At 41.6% G+C, this 17,897-nt stretch overlaps 1 protein-coding gene across 2 annotated transcripts in view; it reads right to left on the bottom strand.

Annotated features, from left to right (window-relative positions):
- The window catches only part of LOC117986168 (collagen alpha chain CG42342), a 440,414-nt gene extending 422,830 nt beyond the window's left edge, over positions 1 to 17,584 (bottom strand). For both annotated transcript variants that reach the window (XM_069501551.1, XM_069501552.1), the window contains exons 1-2: positions 17,459 to 17,584; positions 17,045 to 17,376 (exon numbers count right to left, since the gene is read on the bottom strand). In XM_069501551.1, coding sequence (XP_069357652.1) covers positions 17,045 to 17,297 — 253 coding nt within the window. In that variant the 5' untranslated portion in view covers positions 17,298 to 17,376; positions 17,459 to 17,584. The remainder of the gene's footprint in view (positions 1 to 17,044; positions 17,377 to 17,458) is intronic.
- Between the last annotated feature and the right edge of the window lie 313 nt (positions 17,585 to 17,897).

Raw genomic sequence — 17,897 nt, 5'->3', positions numbered from 1 at the left:
ACGGTATTCTGTAATTCCTTAAGAACGTTATCCATTACGCGCTGGAAAGTCGATGGTGAGTTTTTCAATCCCATAGGCATGCGTAAAAATTCGTAGTGTCCGTGTTCAACATTGAACGCGGTTTTAGGGATATCCTCGGGGTGCATCTCTACTTGATAAAACCCACTAGCAAGGTCCAAAGTGGTGAAGTATTGACAGTTACCGAGTTTATCGAGAACATCCGTAATGTTCGGGATAGGGTATTTATCGTCTAAGGTCTTTTCATTTAACTTCCTAAAATCCACAACTAGCCGCCATTTTGTTTTACCGGAGGCGTCTGCCTTTTTGGGGACGACCCAAATAGGTGAACTCCATGCGGATTCCGAGGGTCTTATTATTCCCTGCTCTAACATCTTTTTAATCTGATCCCTAACCTCCTGTCTATGAACAAAGGGATATCGGTAGTTTTTACCATGTACTGGGATTTCGTCACTCGTCCTAATGCGATGCTTAATCTTATTGGTGAATGTTAACGCTTCCCCTTCGATATAAAATATATCCGCGTACCTTGAACATAGGATCTCTAAATTTGCACGTTCCTCGGGGTTCAAATGCTCTGTACGAAGTCGCGATAATACTTCTTTCGCACGGGATGATAAATTAATTTTTTGAAAACTTTCTAGGTTGTAAATTTCGGAACTAATCGTCCTATCCATGGAGAAAATAACGTCATGTGGAGTCGGGTTAAAGACCTCAATAATTCCTCGATTGTTTTTAACAGCTGTAAGGCAACTATGTATGATGCAATTTGATATTACCTGCTCGGGAATTAAAACATCGCCGTCTTGACTATTAATAGGTAACCTGAGTAGTTTTGATGAGTTCGCAGGTATTACGTCTTCGTAATAATTTAAATTGCGCGAGTTATACATTTCGATCGGGTTTACGGCATTTGCTGTGTATAATAGTCTGTCTTTAAGGTCTATTTTAGCTTCCCATTGTTCGAGTAGATCTAACCCTATGAGTCCGTCAAAGTAATTATGGAATTTGTATATAAAGAATTTCATATCGGTCATGTCGTTGAACTCTGTAAAGGTCGGTATCGTAATAGAATAGTTGCTACGAGTCGTCGCATGTACATTAGTTACTTCGAATGGGTCATACTCCGGTGAAATGTGGGGAAAGTATAAGGCTACAGCTTCTGGGCTAATAAAAGATTGGTTAGCTCCTGTGTCGATGAGTAATTTAATCGGGGGGTTATTGATTTGGATGTATGGAAGCTGCCTCTGTGTTTGGATGTTTACCTCTATTTTGGTCTTTTTAACGTTGAGACTTTCGGAAAATCCGATTGGGATTCACAGGTCGTAGGTTGTCTGTCGGGTTCTACGTCTGAGGGCTCGTTAGTCACGTCACAGTCAGTTTCGGGATAGTCGGTATAATATGTAGGGTAATAGTCGTCCAGTCCTGGGTCGTAATAGTATTCAGGATAGTCGTAGTAGTTTTCGTGGAAGTTAAATTCATGGACGTTCGTTTCGCGGGGATATGGTGCGAATCCACGGTTATTAAAGTTCGTGGGTGGTAGTTGCTTTGGTGTATAGTTAACAACTCCACTCATGGGCACTTGAGATTGATTCTGATTCCTAGGGGGAAGTCTAAATAAATTACTTTTAGGGTTATAATTGGGAGGCGGCGCACGGAACATTTGTTGCGTGCGAGTCGTCTGATGCTGATTCGGGCGACCTACCTGGTCGTGTCTCCAAGGCAGAGGTTGCTGCTGATGTGGCTGCGGGGGAACCTGTTTCTGTATTGGAGGCACAAATGGAGAAGAGTGGAATGCTTTTGGTATCGGTGGTGGGAACACCATCGGGTTCGCGGTAATGGGTTTCGGTGCTGCGTGTTTCCTATCGTTAAATGATTCATTCCTACTTTGCATGTACGTAGCATTCAACTCTTCTTGTACATATTCCAGGGCTTTTTCGATACTGTCGGGTCGCATGCAGCGAATCCGGGAGCCGAGAGGCTCTTTTAGTCCGCGTACATACGCCTGCATTGCCAGTTTCCTATAAAGGGCGCGTTTTGCCTCTACCGTTGAGGGAAGTGCCTCATGAAGTACTACGTAAGTTATGATTGTGCTGAATAGTGTTTGGCACCTTTCGTAGTACTCCTGTGGGGTACTGTTCCCCTGTGTCGCCAGAGCCAGATCATTGTAAAGCGCGGTCTCGTCGCGCTGGTCTGAGAAGTTATTAATCAGTGCTGTCCTAATCCCTGCCCAGTTCTCCGCTATTCCGTTCGAGTTTATGAACCGCGCCGCTGGACCGGTGATTTTATTGAGAATACAATTGATTAAACTTAAATTAGTGAGTTCCGACCCGGGTTCGGTCCCTATGTAGTGACCTACTAGCTGGTCGCAAATACTTATGAATCTAGGTAAAACGTGTGGGTTCCCGTCGAATTCGGGGACCACGCGTACGGCCTTACAGTACGCGTAAGGACACAGGCTAGTTCTATGTACTTACATAAACATTTCTTCCGGGCTCGAATCGATGTCTGGATTCACTTCGGCTTGTGCTTCTAGGTTCTTTGAATGTAGGAACTTCTTGAGAGTGGTCGCGATGACTACTTCTTCTTGAGTATCCCACCCCTTAAGACTGCGCCAGTGAAGGAAGACACAGCCGGAGGGCCCAAAAAAAACTATTACTTATAATTACTTTATTAAAATAAAATTAAAACTAATTTACAATACTAAATTTTGGATTTAATGCTACGCGATGTAACAAAAGAATCAGAATGCAATTTGGACGTTTACAATAATTAAAGAAAACTCCAATTTGGGTCGCAATGTCGCAATAGCTGACGCTGCCACTCGTGTCTCTAGCAATATCGTAGAGCCAGCGCTCCACTTAGGGCTATGCGATATAGAGTCAGCGCTTCACCTAGAGCTATGCGATATAACTAGTGTAATAGAAAAACATAAAGATAAAACAAACTATGTTTTATAAGAAACCCATTTATCTGGGCACTGTAAACATATCCTCCATAAATCAATGGAGGGCGAGGATCCATTTACGGGGGTCATCGGAAACGCGCTTGCCCATGAAACTATGGTCCGCCATCGGATGCCATCAGCCGCCATATAAAGACCTGGGCATACACAAAGCGTGGGCGGCAGAACGGCAGAACGTGTATATAGATAGCGTCCATTTGTCACAATGCATACGTTCATTTTATTCATAATAGTTGATTCTAAGCTTCAAAGTTTGGAAAATCAGCGCAAAGCTGTGTATCGATATTCTACTCTATAGGAGAGTCTGCTCAAGAACTTTTGACCTGTTTCCTCCTTCACCGCAACCGCACCGCACCGTACCGCAAGGCATCGTCAAGGTCTGTATCTATGTGTACGGGAGCGGTGTGCAGGCTCGACCGTATCAAAGGGGAGATCTCCCACCGAGCGGTTGGTTGTGCTCCAGTCATAGTCCAGACTGCCGAACACTCTGTTAGTGCGAGTACTGTCGGCGGTACATTTGTTCGGGACTACGTCATCGATTGAACAGCGCCATCTAGTTTATATTGTGGCAACCGCCACATCTGCGTAGTCGAAAATCCACGTACCTACACGTACGAAGATTTGCTTTCTCATTTCTGATTCGAACCACTATGATATGGAACACCCTTCCGGTATCAGTTTTCTCCTCCACTTTTAATATCATCATCATGATCAACCCATCGCCGGCTCACTACAGAGCACGGGTCTCCTCTCAGAGTGAGAAGGGTTTTGGCCATAGTTTACCACGCTGACCATGTGCGGATTAGTAGAATTCACACACCTTTGAAACCTTTATGGAGAACTCTCAGGTATGCAGGTTTCCTCTCGATGTTTTCCTTCACCGTTAAAGCAAGTGGCATTTAATTACTTAAAACGCACATAACTCTCAAAAGTTAGAGGTGCGTGCCCGAGATCGAACCCCTGATGTCCGATTAGAAGGCTACTACGTACTAACCACTGTGTCTTCCGGTGCGAGGTCGCCATTCCAGCACCTTGGGACCCCAACATCTATCGGTTTTACGAACTGTGTGCCCAAGCCCATTGCCACATCAGCTTCACAACCCGTTGAGCTATGTCGGTTACTCTAGTTCTCCTACGGATCTCCTCAATTCTGATTTGATCACGTAGAGAAACTCCAAGCATAACTCTCTCCCTTGCCCGTTGAGTGACTCTGAGCTTTCTTATGAGGCCCATAGTTAGCGACCATGTCTCGGATCCATATATCATCACTGGCAATACGCACTGTTCGAAGACTTTGGTCTTCAAGCACTGAGGCATTTTGGACAAGAACATATCTTATCCATAAGAAGTCTTCTACGTATACATAGAAGTATTTGGCGAAAACCTATAAATTTTTGAAAGAAGCATTCGTCGTGTCTCGCCAGAATATCGCTTCGTGTTTGTCCAACCCTTAAATACTTTGCCGCGCCATTGCTCTATCACGCTTTATTTGTGCTCGTGTGAAGTACCGATACGTAGTTTCTTTTATAAACGGACTTTGTTATGGGGGCAATCTTTACTCCCTTTTGACGACCTCCCTGGCGCAGTGGTGAGCGCTGTGGTCTTAATAGTGGGAGGTCCCGGGTTCGATTCCTGGCAGGGGTTTGGAATTTTATAATTTCTAAATTTCTGGTCTGGTCTGGTGGGAGGCTTCGGCCGTGGCTAGTTACCACCCTAACGGCAAAGCCGTGCCGCCAAGCGATTTAGCGTTCCGGTACGATGCCGTGTAGAAACCAAAGGGGTATGGGTTTAATAAAAACTGCCATACCCCTTCCAGGTTAGCCCGCTATCATCTTAGACTGCATCATCACTTACCACCAGGTGAGATTGCAGTCAAGGGCTAACTTGTATCTGAATAAAAAAAAATGGAAATCTTTGGTTGCAATTTTGCTGCTCTATTTTGCTGCTGCCGGTTAGCTACCGGTTAGCTATTGTAGGTCGCTTGAAGGGACTTCTCCACAGTCTTGCAAGTCGTCTGTCCATCTAGAGTTGGTCAGCCAAGACTTATCTATGCAAAATTGCTATTCCAGCATTTAGGGCTAGGATATCCATACTAATATTATAAATGCAAATGTGTGTCTGTCTGTCGGTCTATCCGTCTGTCTATCTGTCTGTCTGCCTGCTAGCTTTTCACGGCCCACCCGTTTAACCGATTTTGATAAAATTTGATATAGAGATAGCTTGCATCCCGGGAAAGAACATAGGCTACTCTTTATCCCGGAAAATCAGAGTTCCCACGGGATTTTCAAAAACCGAAATCCACGCGGATGAAGTCGCGGGCATCATCTTCATCTCTAAATATATAAAAGGAGTAGGTGACTGACTGACTGACTGACTGACTGACTGACTGACTGACTGATCTATCAACGCACAGCTCAAACTACTGGACGGATCGGGCTGAAATTTGGCATGCAGATAGCTATTATGACGTAGGCATCCGCTAAGAAAGGATTTTTGAAAATTCAACCCCTAAGGGGGTGAAATGGGAGTTTGAAATTTCTGTAGTCCACGCGGACGAAGTCGCGAGCATAAGCTAGTCTAGTATAAAATATTCCTAAGTCCGTGAACTAATGGGACTTAGGACCACTGCAACGCGTAAAAAGCGATTTTTACTAAGCAGAGCCAGCAAACTGTCAGTATCCTTTCACAGTAGGTCTTCTTCTTCCTTACCTTATCCCACGCTACGTGGGGTCGGCACAACATGTCTTCTTCTTCCACTCACTTCTGTCATTCGTCAACGTATTATCCACCCCTTTTTCACGCATATCCTCTTTCACGCAATCGATCCACCTTTTCTTTGGTCGTCCTCTCCACTTTTTTCCTTCCGCATGCATACTTAACATTCTTCTAGTGAGTTCTCCGCTTCCTTCCCTCCGCATTACCATACCATGCCAGTCTATTACAGTAGGGACCGATTAGGTAGCTATCCTTTCACAGTAGGTGTAATACCTATTTTTTCACTAAAAGTAGTTTTCTTTTTGTAGACTTTTGTCGTACAGCATAAAAGCCGGAGCAGAGCATAAAGTTTATCCCGCAGATGAATATATTTTGTACGTAAACGGGGTTTATATCCAGCGGAGTTGCTTACGAGGAATTTCTTTACAAACGTCCCCCCTCCCCCCCCCCTCGCCCCCTCTGGTGCAAGTTTCGGACCGGGAAGGATTTATTACGCTCGAATTTATTTACTTTGCGTATGTATGACTGCCAACGTCCCAAAGAGTTTTCCGTCTTCACATAAATTTCTGTACCTACTTTATTTAAGTACCTACTATGTATGTTGATTTATTTAGGCATTGTTATTTGTTGGTCAGTGGCCTAGTCATAGAAGTAAAGTATGGATTATTATTTATTTATTGATTCTTACCACTGCGCCAGAGAGGTCGTGAAAAACCTATGGCTACCTTTAAGTCAAGAGTGAATAGGCATATCTTCTAGACTTCTAGGCAAGCACGCTTCAGCTAAGGCATCATTACTTGCCAGCAGGTCTCATTGCAGCCAAGCGCTGGTCTATAAATTATAAAAAAACATGCTTGGCTATGTATTACCAATAACCACACATTTGTACTACAATAGGTTTCCTTATATTCCATGCCTCTTGAATAACCGCGACAAGTGTCACAAGCAGTCCCTGTATGTAACACAACATACAATAGCAAAAAATGTATTTTGAACCTTAACGCTTAAAAAATAAAGTCCTAGCTGGACGCAAAATAAAAATTGTCACGCTTCTAAGGAATTCCAATATTTCAACGCAAAATGCATTGCGCTAAAAATATTCCAATTTTAATCTAGTTTCTACTTTGCGTCGTAAGATTTAAGGTTGAATTTTCATTGACGCTGAACGTAATAAAAGAAAAGGATTTTCGGGTTCGTGTAAAATGTTTAGGAAATTGCTACTTAAGAGGACTTTATGTTGAAAGTCGTTTCTTTTTCACAGGTTACCTTTCAAATCTTGTTGAAAACATTTTTTTCCGAATATATCGCTTAGGCGCTCAGACGAGAAGGTAAAATATGGTCCATTTGATGTTAAGTGATACTCGTCTTCTATTGCTTATTAAGTAAGACCCGTGACTTCACATGAATTTAAATTTTAAAAAATCCCATGAGAACTCTTGTACACTACTTAGGACGCGGCAGAGAGTAAGGTACATCGGCCTTTAAAATGACATTTCGGCTTTGTAGAGCGTTGTCTCTGTCAGTCATACCCATACAAAGGTCCACAAATCTGTTATTTCCTTCTGAATATACGTACCTACTATTCGTAATAAAAGTAGCCTATATCCGTCTTCAGGTTGCAAGCGTTGCTTCAGATTTTTGAAAATTCTGTGGGAGCTTTTTAATTTTCCGGGATGTCTATGTCCGTCCCGGGAATGTCGGGATGCAAGCTGGACTTTAGGGTATAGAAGCTACGATTTGCAAGTCAGTAAAAAATAATGAATCGCTTTGTATCAGTCAACTTGAACCCCGACGCTATGACGACAAAAAATCGTCTCAAGAGACAACCAAAATGGCCGAACTTTTAAGTGACATTTGCATTTTAAAATACTCTTTAACTTGCCACTGAATTAAAGATTATAAAGCCCCTAAGGTTAAAAACCTTTTAACAACGTTTTTTTTTTACTGTTCGTATCTTAATTTTGTGATTTGAGATTTGGAAAGTTTGGGTAATAGGGATACTACGCGACAGGTTGAGATGGCAATCTGGGCGAGGTCGCCCCGTACACACGCACAGCCTAACCCGGTGCGGGCGAGCGCGGGTGACATGCGGGTATTTGAAGCGTCTCCCCGCTTCACCCCGATTGCTATCTCGACCTGTCGCGCACTATAATTGTACTCTAAAAATATTTTTATCATTATAAAAACATATAAGAAATATATAATAGGAAAAGCATTCCGAACAAGCGGTAATTGCATATAATATGATAATATGATCGAATAAAAATATTTTTATTTTATTTATTTAAATTGAAATCTTTGCACTAAAAACAGGAAAACTAGGTAAAAAAGAAACAACAAAATCTAGGTTTTCCTACCTAGATAAGATTAAAAATGAATTAAAAGACAGATATTGTAAATAGATAAAGTAGCAATAACCAGGAAGAAACTCAGCCGAAACCCTCAGTAAAACTTGAACAGAATCCATTTTTAATACCTCTAGAGATTTCAGGTTCTTTTTAACGTCTTTTTACATCCGTCCGTTAAAAAGCACGTTATTGCTACTTACCTTTATTTATTAACTAGCTGATGCCCGCGAATTCGTACGCGTGGAATTAGGTTTTTTAAAAATCTCGTCGGAACTCTTTGATTTTCCGGAATAAAAAGTAGCCTCATTCTCCAGGTCTTTATCAGCTGTACCCATGCAAAAAATCACGTCAATCCGTTTCACAGTTGCGACGTCATTGAAGGACAAACCAACAAAATAACAAACAAACACACTTTCGCATTTATAATAAGGGTACTGATATCTGACTTTTTAATTTTTTAAATCTCATCTTCCTTTTTGATTCAATTAACAGCGTCCGATGAGACTATTGCCTAAGTAGGTAGTCTGCGTCGACCAAAAAGCGCCAGTGATTTGCAATTCAATAGAAACGAATTAATCGCTTGTTACCAACAGCCGACTACCGACTGAGTACTTGAGTCTCGAACATGGAAACGAATGGAGTCGACAAAAAACCCAAAAAATGTCGACAAATCGTCCGCAGACGCGTCGTAAAGCAGGCTACTCACATACCGCCGACAGGGGCAATCTAAGTAACACGGCAGAAGGGGCAATTTAGATTTTTTTCTACAAATAATATACCTACTGTTCAGTGTGAGAGTAAACGTCCCACAGAACACTCGTCTATTCAGAATGGTTCAAACGCAGAAGAGGGGAGCGAGAGCGAGGATGACAGATACGCAATAACAGGGGAGGATGTGGGGTAACAGGAGACACCACGAACGGCAACGGGAATCTTCCGTATCTGTCCCAGAATGGAAAGAGTGACTTGATGGTGACAAGGAAGCAAAAAGTAAAGAACTTGTAGGGAGTCAAGAAGACGCCCCGGGAAAGAGCCATCGAGCAAGTAATGAACGGGCACCCTCCCACGTTTCAGCCCATATAACCGCGAGGTTGGTGGGGCGTGGGTTGTTCAGAATAATACTAGTACCTATTATCAAAACCTCAAAAGAAAATATTGTGAAATTTTCCCCAATCGCGCTACACACACTACCATGTGACAGGGAATGAGAGATCTAGGCTTGTCTTGCGCTCCTGCCATCTTGCCACTGGGACAAGCTAGGGAATTTCCCTTACTTATTTATACACATAACATAATAAGGCAATTTAGAGTCCTAGATTGCCCCCTTTTTTTAATCGCTGGGAAATGTGTTTATGCATCCCCCCTCCTGGATGCCAGCCAGCTAAGCAGAGAAATTATTAGCCATGTTACCGGGGTGCACCGGCCCGAATACTACTCTTCCCCTCGGACGTATCCAAAAGGGACCAGCAGCGCCCAGGCACACTGGGAGGTTACCTGGCTGAGACCCCGTCCTAGATTGCCCCTGTGGAAGGTGTGTGAGTAGCCTGCTTAACTCGTAATACCGAAATTTTCAAATAGACGGTTCAATTTTTAAGAGAGGACATTTTTCTGGATTGCAACCGGCTTCATCTCATGTGAAAGAGTTTTATAAGTGGCTTTACGTAGTCCAAATAATAGGTATTACATTCCGCTCTTTGTAAGCGCAAAGAGCACTTTTTGTAAGTAAATGTACCTACTTGTACGTATCATGTTTTTTCTAAAAATATAAAAGGAAAAGGACTTACTGATTGATCTCTCAACGCACAGCGCATAAACCAACAAGCAAACACACTCGCATTTATAAATAACATGGGTAACAAGTGGTTTCGGTTTTATCTCAGACGTAACAACATTATCTAGATTTATAAGAATTTAAAGGCAAAACGGAAGTGTTTCCGCTCTCCCTTAACCCTCTTATGCTTTATGGCGTCTTCCATAAACATTTCCCGTTCACGTACTACAAGTAGGGTTGCCATCTATAAAACTTGGCAACCAAGACATGACGCTTTAAACCCCCGCGCTTAGAACCCGGACATGACCCGGTTTTTTTAACATAGACAGTGTAATAAAAAACCGGCCAAGTGCGAGTCAGGCTCGCGCAACAAGGGTTCCGTACTATAGTCGTATTTTTCCGACATTTTGCACGATAATTCAAAAACTATGACGCATAAGAATAAATAAAAATCTGTTTTAGAATGTACAGGTGAAGACCTTTCATAATATGATAACCCACTTAATATAGTTATCTTACTTCGAAAGTTGAAAATACTAATTATTAGTTCATGATTGAATTAAATTTTTTGTGTGATGTAACCACCAATTCACGGTTTTCAGATTTTTCCTCTAATACAAGCTAGTAGACCCACCTACCTGCCAAATTTCATGATTCTAGGTCAACGGGAAGTACCCTGTAGGTTAATTGACAGACCGACAGACAGACAGACAGACAGACAGACAACAAAGTGATCCTATAATTATATTTAAAAAACAGTTATTATATTTAAAAAACAGTTAAAAGTTAAAACAGGACGGCGAAGTCGTGGCAACTGCGGCGGGAGGGGCGAAGGGACGGTGAATTTAGCGAGTCGGCTGATCGCGGGCGGGCGGCGGGCGGCGGGCGTGCCGTCACAGTGCGTGTGTCGCGGGCGGGCGGCCCAAGACTTTACATATTTAAACCCGCGGGGTGATTACGTATCTCGCGACAGCCTTGCAACAGGCGTAAATCTCGCGATCATTGCTGTCAAACATCCGGCTAGAGAGAGACAGCAGTAGCCACAAAGCAAAATAAGAAGAAAAAGAGAGACAGAAAATGTACTGTCGGATTGCTACAGCTGTCGCGTTGCTGTCGCTACTGCAACGTTTTACGTAATCACCTCGCCGCCGGACTACAAAGGAAGCCCTGCCCGGACGCTCCCCGGACGCCCTCTAACCTATGACAAATCCGGGGAAACCCGGACGGATGGCAACCCTAAGTCTACAAGCTACACGCCCTACAATCACGGGGATAAGAACAGAAATTAGAAATAAACCCAAATGTCCACCAAATAAGGTAGAGTTTTATTCATCCCATAGAAATTAATTTAAAACCGTGGCGAATATCCCGCGGGAGTTAGAGTCAAATTGGATAGCTTTTCTACAAGTTTACATTTGCATAAGGACAAAGAGATATGATGTTAGTCAGGGGGATGAAAAAACTGATAACATTTAAAAAGGGCCCTAAAGCATTATGATAAGGATTTTTTCTAGGTTTATCTATGTTTTTAGTTGAGTTTGTTCCCGGCTCTTCTCACTAGAATATTCTGTCTGAACCGCTAGTAGAGTCTTGACATAATAATCACTACCTCTATTATAAATGCGAAAGTGTGTTTGTTTGTTGGTTTATTGGTTTGTTCGCATTAATTATAATATGGGATGGGTAGCCATCGTGATGGAAAATACAAAAATTGTGATGGAAAATTTTCTTTCAGGAAAAATCGTGAGCAGAAATTGGACAAGTATTAAGTTACTGGTTATGTAAGTTCTTTATTATTTAGATAATATATAATCTAACACCGAACATTCAATAATTGAAAATCTATATTGAAACTAGGAGGGGCCTAATTTTAATTAGATTCCGTTTTCCGTTGAACAAATCTAATTTGCTTCAAATCTGACGTAGATATGACGTAAACAAATCTGTTGTGACGAAGCATCGAGCTTTATTCAATTTGCGTCCAAATTCAGAATAATGTGATATTTAAGACTTCGCTCTCCAAGATTTGGAGCTATTCATAATATCTAAATATATAAAAGGAATAGGACTGACTGACTATCTATCAACGCACAGCTCATACTACTGGACGGATCGGACTGAAATTTGGCATGCAGATAGCTATTATGACGTAAGCATCCGCAAAGAAAGGACTTTTGAAAATTCAACCCCTAAGGGGATGAAATAGGGGTTTGAAATTTGTGTAGTCCACGCGAACGAAGTCGCGAGCATAAGCTAGTCTGTTCATAAAATCAAATCAATTTAGAAGCGATATCATGTCAAACGTAGATAAAGGAAGAAAAAAAATTAGTACCAATAGTACGTACCTAGTAGACAGCTGTAGTAGTATTTGCATGGCAGCCATTTTGAAATTCGCCATCTTGGTTTTCTATTATTTGTTCGGCAATTAGAAATACACACTCTGAACATTTCAACTCTATTTAATAGTTCATGAGATATAGCCCGCTGACAGACAGACGGACGGAAAGCGGAGACTTAGCAATAGAATAAGGACGGACTACGGAACCCTAAAAAGTAAGCTGTTTAGATTTTCCAGTTGAAAATACTCATAAATATTTTCAGTGGATTGTCCTATAATGTATGGCAAGTAAGTTTTTCATTACTTTGTCCTCGTCTTAACTTGTTTACTCCGGCGAGATTTACATCTTGGCACGGTGGCACCCTCTGATTTATGCAAATACACCGGCACCTAACTCGCATCCCTTGTACAGGGAAAGGAATTACTTTCCTCATGAGTTTGGAAATCTTCATTTGTGAAGTTGTTCGTAGATTTATAATTTCTTGAGAATTTGCAAAAATATTATGAAACTAGCTTATGCTCGCGACTTCGTCCGCGTGGACTACAAAATTTCAAACCCCTATTTAACCCCCTTAGGAGTTGAATTTTCAAAAACCCTTTCTTAGCGGATGCCTACGTCATAATAGCTATCTGCATGCCAAATTTCAGCCTGATCCGTCCAGTAGTTTGAGCTGTGCGTTGATAGATCAGTCAGTCAGTCAGTCAGTCAGTCAGTCAGTCAGTCAGTCAGTCAGTCACCTTCTCCTTTTATATATAGACTACAGATAAGCAAAGTTCATACATTCAACCGTCAAATCCGTTTTAAAACCCGGTCAGGTGCGAGTAGGACTTGCACATGAAGGGTACCGTATCGTACAAGATATAACACTGTTCTTTTTAAATACTTTTAATTTGCATGGCAGCCATTTTTGAATTCGCCATCTTGATTTTTTATTATTTGTTGTTACAGTAGCAATAGAAATAATATAGACTCTATGAAAATTTCAACTCTATACCTATTACAGTTCATAAGATACAGCCCGCTGACAGACAGACATATGGACGGACAGACGGATGGACAGCGGAGGCTTAGCAATAGGGTCGCGTATTGAGTACAGAATCATAAAACGAATTAAAAAAAGTCTATCTGTCGTCTTTACACTGCAGAAACACAAAGATCGCTTGCTTAGATTGCTTGAGATTGATCTACATTTTTTTTACCTCCAAAATCATTTTAAAATCTAATTTCATGCGGACGAAGCAGCGGACATCAGTAATACGACATGTTATAGGTAATTATTATCTTCGTAAATTCGAAAATTAAGCGAGGTCAATCAAATCATAACGAAATCTTTTTTCATAGAAATCATGTAAATTCAAAGGTTGTTTGTAGGTCATCACCTGATGAAATAATTTATAATGAGAAGCAAAGATATCTACTGAGTACTTCGCGACTTCAGCCTCATGATGAATGACTTACCTTGAATCGAAAAAAGTTATCGAACCAAAACATGAGGTCATCTCGACAAAAAGTGATGACACCGACTAATCTTCCTGAAGGCTCATTATTCCCGCGTTGGCAGATCAATGTATAAGCGGCGTTGTCTTGATCGCTCGTTAGTCAAGCGCGAGCGGACCTCGTAAATCTATCAGAATATTAAACAAGTCTGGAACCCTGCCAGGGATTATTGCGATTGTTTTTACTTTTCCAAAACGGCCCATTAATGAGATTATGTTGAAATGACGATTGTTTATGAGTGCATATTTCTGTTATCGCTATAACGACAAAATAATAAAAAACCCAAAATGGCGACCATGTAAATTAAAAAAGTTACAATGTACGATGGTGCGGAACCCTTTACGCGCGAGCCGGACTCGCACTTGACCAGTTTTATTTAATTGAAATGACGATTGTTTATGAGTGCGTATTTCTGTTATCGCTATCACGACAAAATAATAAAAAACACAAAATGGCGACCATGTAAATTAAAAAAGTTACAATGTATGATGGTGCGGAACCCTTTACGCGCGAGCCGGACTCGCACTTGACCAGTTTTATTTAATTGAAATGACGATTGTTTATGAGTGCGTATTTCTGTTATCGCTATCACGACAAAATAATAAAAAACACAAAATGGCGACCATGTAAATTAAAAAAGTTACAATGTATGATGGTGCGGAACCCTTTACGCGCGAGCCGGACTCGCACTTGACCAGTTTTATTTAATTGCTTGGGGTTGCAAGGTTACCAAGTTTGTAATCACACAAGCTAATTTTCTGACGTCGTCGGCAATGTAGTTAATCCGAACTTGGTCCCATGTGGATTGTTCCCCGGGAAAAGAAACCGCCAAGTACATAGATAGCGTCGACGCTATAAGGTTTATTGTGTAGAAGAGTGGAAAAGTAACACAATAACATTAAGGTATCAACCCCACTACCGTCGACAGATAGATAGAAAATATACTTTATTGCACACAAAAGATGAGATCATCAAGACAAAAAACAAAGAAACTAAAAACTAAAAACAATTGTATGCAAAGGCGGCCTTATTGCTCAGAGCAATCGCCACCAGGCAACCTTTGGTGAAAGGAGACTGATTGACTCACTAATCTATCAACGCACAGCTAAAACTACTGGACGGATTTTTTCAATGACGGACTGAAATTTGGCATGCAGATAGCTATTATGACGTAGACAACCGCCAAGAAAGGATTTTTGAAAATTCAACCCCTAAGGTGGTAAAATAGGGGTTCAAAATTTGTGTAAAACACGCGGATGAAGTCACGGGAATAAGCTAGTCTACATACAAATCTTTAAATCTATAATAAAATAAAAGTTATTCAAAAATAAACTTTCTGATGTTTCTACATAGATAATAGGCTCTTTGGGTTAGTGGAGGAATCTTAGGCTGTAAAATTTGGAGACCACTAGACAGCTGGGTGTGGATTCCAGGCCTAACGCAGTAACAGTAACGACTTGGAGCCTCTCGAGTCTCGATGAAACAATACTTGCAATGTATCGCTCCCCACGGTGCTCTGAGAGAAACTGTAACAGTTTGGACTCAGTGCTTCTGTAGCTCATAAGGTGTAGTCACAGACCACCTATAGACGCTTAATAGCCGGACACCCCCTATCGCCAAGCTTAGGCACTTGCTTAGCATAAAAGTCGGTCCACACCCGTTTGGTACCCTCAGTCCGCACATTGTCTTGATTACGTGAATTTTGAGCCCACCAATCACAACAAATCATTCTCCCCTGTCCCCCGCCAACATTTCACGATTTTGGTTTCATGCAAAACCTTGTATAATATGCGTACTCTTGAGGTTAAATTCTCTGTGGGTGTCTAGACAGTAGTTTTCAGCCTAATTTTTTGGGGGCAATTTGAATCTTCCTATATGGTCCAAGATCCCAGGCCCGTCAGATTTATTTTCTGAGAAACAAAATGTGTTGAATAGAGTTTAATGTGAGTTTAACGTTCACATATTTGCTAGCTTGTGACGTCAGGTAATTTATAGCTATCAGCTGTTAAAGGTTTACATGAAAACAATCAATTACAATATTATTCATAGAATGTCTAATTAGCGTAAGGATGGAATTAGGCTTTCTCCTTTATACATATTTGGTGTTTGAGGTAACAACGTGTGAGCAAGTCAAACCTTAAAAACAAAAGTTTGTGAGCGGCAGGAACTAAATCTTTAGTTAATTTAAACAGTAAACCGTGGGGCTTCCCAACTCGTGGCGTCTCGGATAAGGAACGATCTGAAGTAACTTTTAGATGAACTTCTAACAATTAAGCCTTTATATCCCGCCCCGACAATGGGAACTAATTAGCGAACTGACGGCGGGAAATTTAAAAAAGAAAACTCTCCCGCATCCCCTTCCTTTGTTCGGGGAAATTTTCATCAATCTCGATTCAGAGGATGGCCCTCGAGAAAAATCCATTAACTTCAGAACAGAGCGTTTGATGACGCCTCATTGGTTGCTTCAGCTCAATTGGTATCGGGAGTTCGACGGAAACACGCAATATGCCGTCGATAACAAATCTGTGAACCAATTTAAGGGACCATTTTTAATATCCGCCCGGGGTCAACATCCTTCCCTTCACACGGCCCTGCAGCCTGCGTCCACAATTGAATAAAGGCTGATTTGTACCCGGCCGCGAGCTGAAAGAACGTTTTCAATACTCCTTATTGAACCATTACGTATAATGGCTGCGACAATAGAGCATTACAATTTGTCTCGTCGTGTCGACTCCTAGAACCGTATCGACTAAAGGAGTACCTCCGCGGAGGAAGACAAAGTCGCTCTTATTTAAAACGCTGGAAGGTGTTTTTTCGGGTGCGAGAAAGTCCGATGGTGTCCCAATTGAGTTTATCGCCGGATATTGTAAAGTGGTACCAGTTACGACACAATGTGTCGGAGGCATTGATGTGACCGGCTGCGGCGGGGTTGTGGCTGTGATTGTGTTTGGGAGAACACCGAAATTAATTTCGTTAATCGCCACATCAAGCTTGTCGGAGTGAACACTCGGTGGTACATTCGGTAAAACGGTGAATGTGATTTCGCCCATTTGTAACGAGCTGAAATGGACCGTTGCTCCATAATCCAGTTGTAAAGGAATACGTTTAATTTGGCCATCCAAATCAGCGATAATATATGCTCTTGTGTACGTACAAAGCATAGAGCTGAGCTGGAACCTTTTTTTTTGAGTTGTGACAATTGATTCCGGTATGACACATTTCATTCCGGTACTTTTTCTGCTCGAGGAATCTTGGCTTAAATGCTCAAGTGGTAGAAGCGTTGGGATAACCAACTCTTAGGTACAATATGTGATGTGTGGACAACTTATAAAATTTTGTTTTTTTTCTTTCCTTCCTTTATTCCTTTCAAGTTCTTTACATCTAAATTTACCTGATGGACAGATGCAATCTGTGACATCTCTAGGCTTCCTCGTCAGCACTTCTTCTTGCGGTTCATGGAAGCTATATACAGCTTCCTCCAATTCGAAATGCTGCTCCTCCAGCACTCGAAGACGCTGCTCCAACCGTTGCTGCCTCACAAAACTGTAGCCGCAACTCGCGACAACAAACACATAGAAGCCCCACTGCACTGCACTGCTCAAACCAGATCTCTTATCACTCGGATTTCCCATTTTCAAATCCATTAACGCACTTTTTTCTCAACCATTTCACTGTCCAATCCATCCAGTGATGGATAATTTGGGAATTTGCTAGCGTTTCCCGCTGGAAATAAATAAAACTTTCGAACCATAAATTGATCGGCAAAGCATCCTGTTATTAGGCCATAAATTGCCAAAGTTTTTACCGAAAAATTTTGCAGGAAATATTTTTTCCCGATCAATTTATAGATAATCAATTTTATTTATGTTCGATAGTATTTTTTGGACGCGTCGTGGTCTGGCTAGATGGTAGACGCGAACTGTGCGCTGAGTGGCACATCGGTCCCTCGGGAAAGGAAGTTGGCTGTCCGCCGCTAACTGCCCTTCTAGTTGTGTCGATTAGCGGCCGAGTAGGTACCCTTCCGAACTTTGATAGACGTGTTACATTGCTACGGATGTTTATTGTTTCATGCAATTGCCGGGTTTCAGTGTACACTAAACTTGATTTTCTGGAATTTCATTGGCATTCCTTTTGTTCTTGGCTTGAAACATTTTTGTAAAAACGTTTTTGATACGAACCGCTTACATGTGGAAATTCAGTGACGTGCTCAGGGTTTAAAACCAGGGTAAGCAGTAGTTAGGTAG

Source organism: Maniola hyperantus, chromosome 10 (assembly GCF_902806685.2).
Source record: "Maniola hyperantus chromosome 10, iAphHyp1.2, whole genome shotgun sequence".
NCBI lineage: Eukaryota > Metazoa > Arthropoda > Insecta > Lepidoptera > Nymphalidae > Maniola > Maniola hyperantus.
Note: the sequence above shows the minus strand (reverse complement) of the source record. Positions and strands in the feature narration are given on the sequence as shown.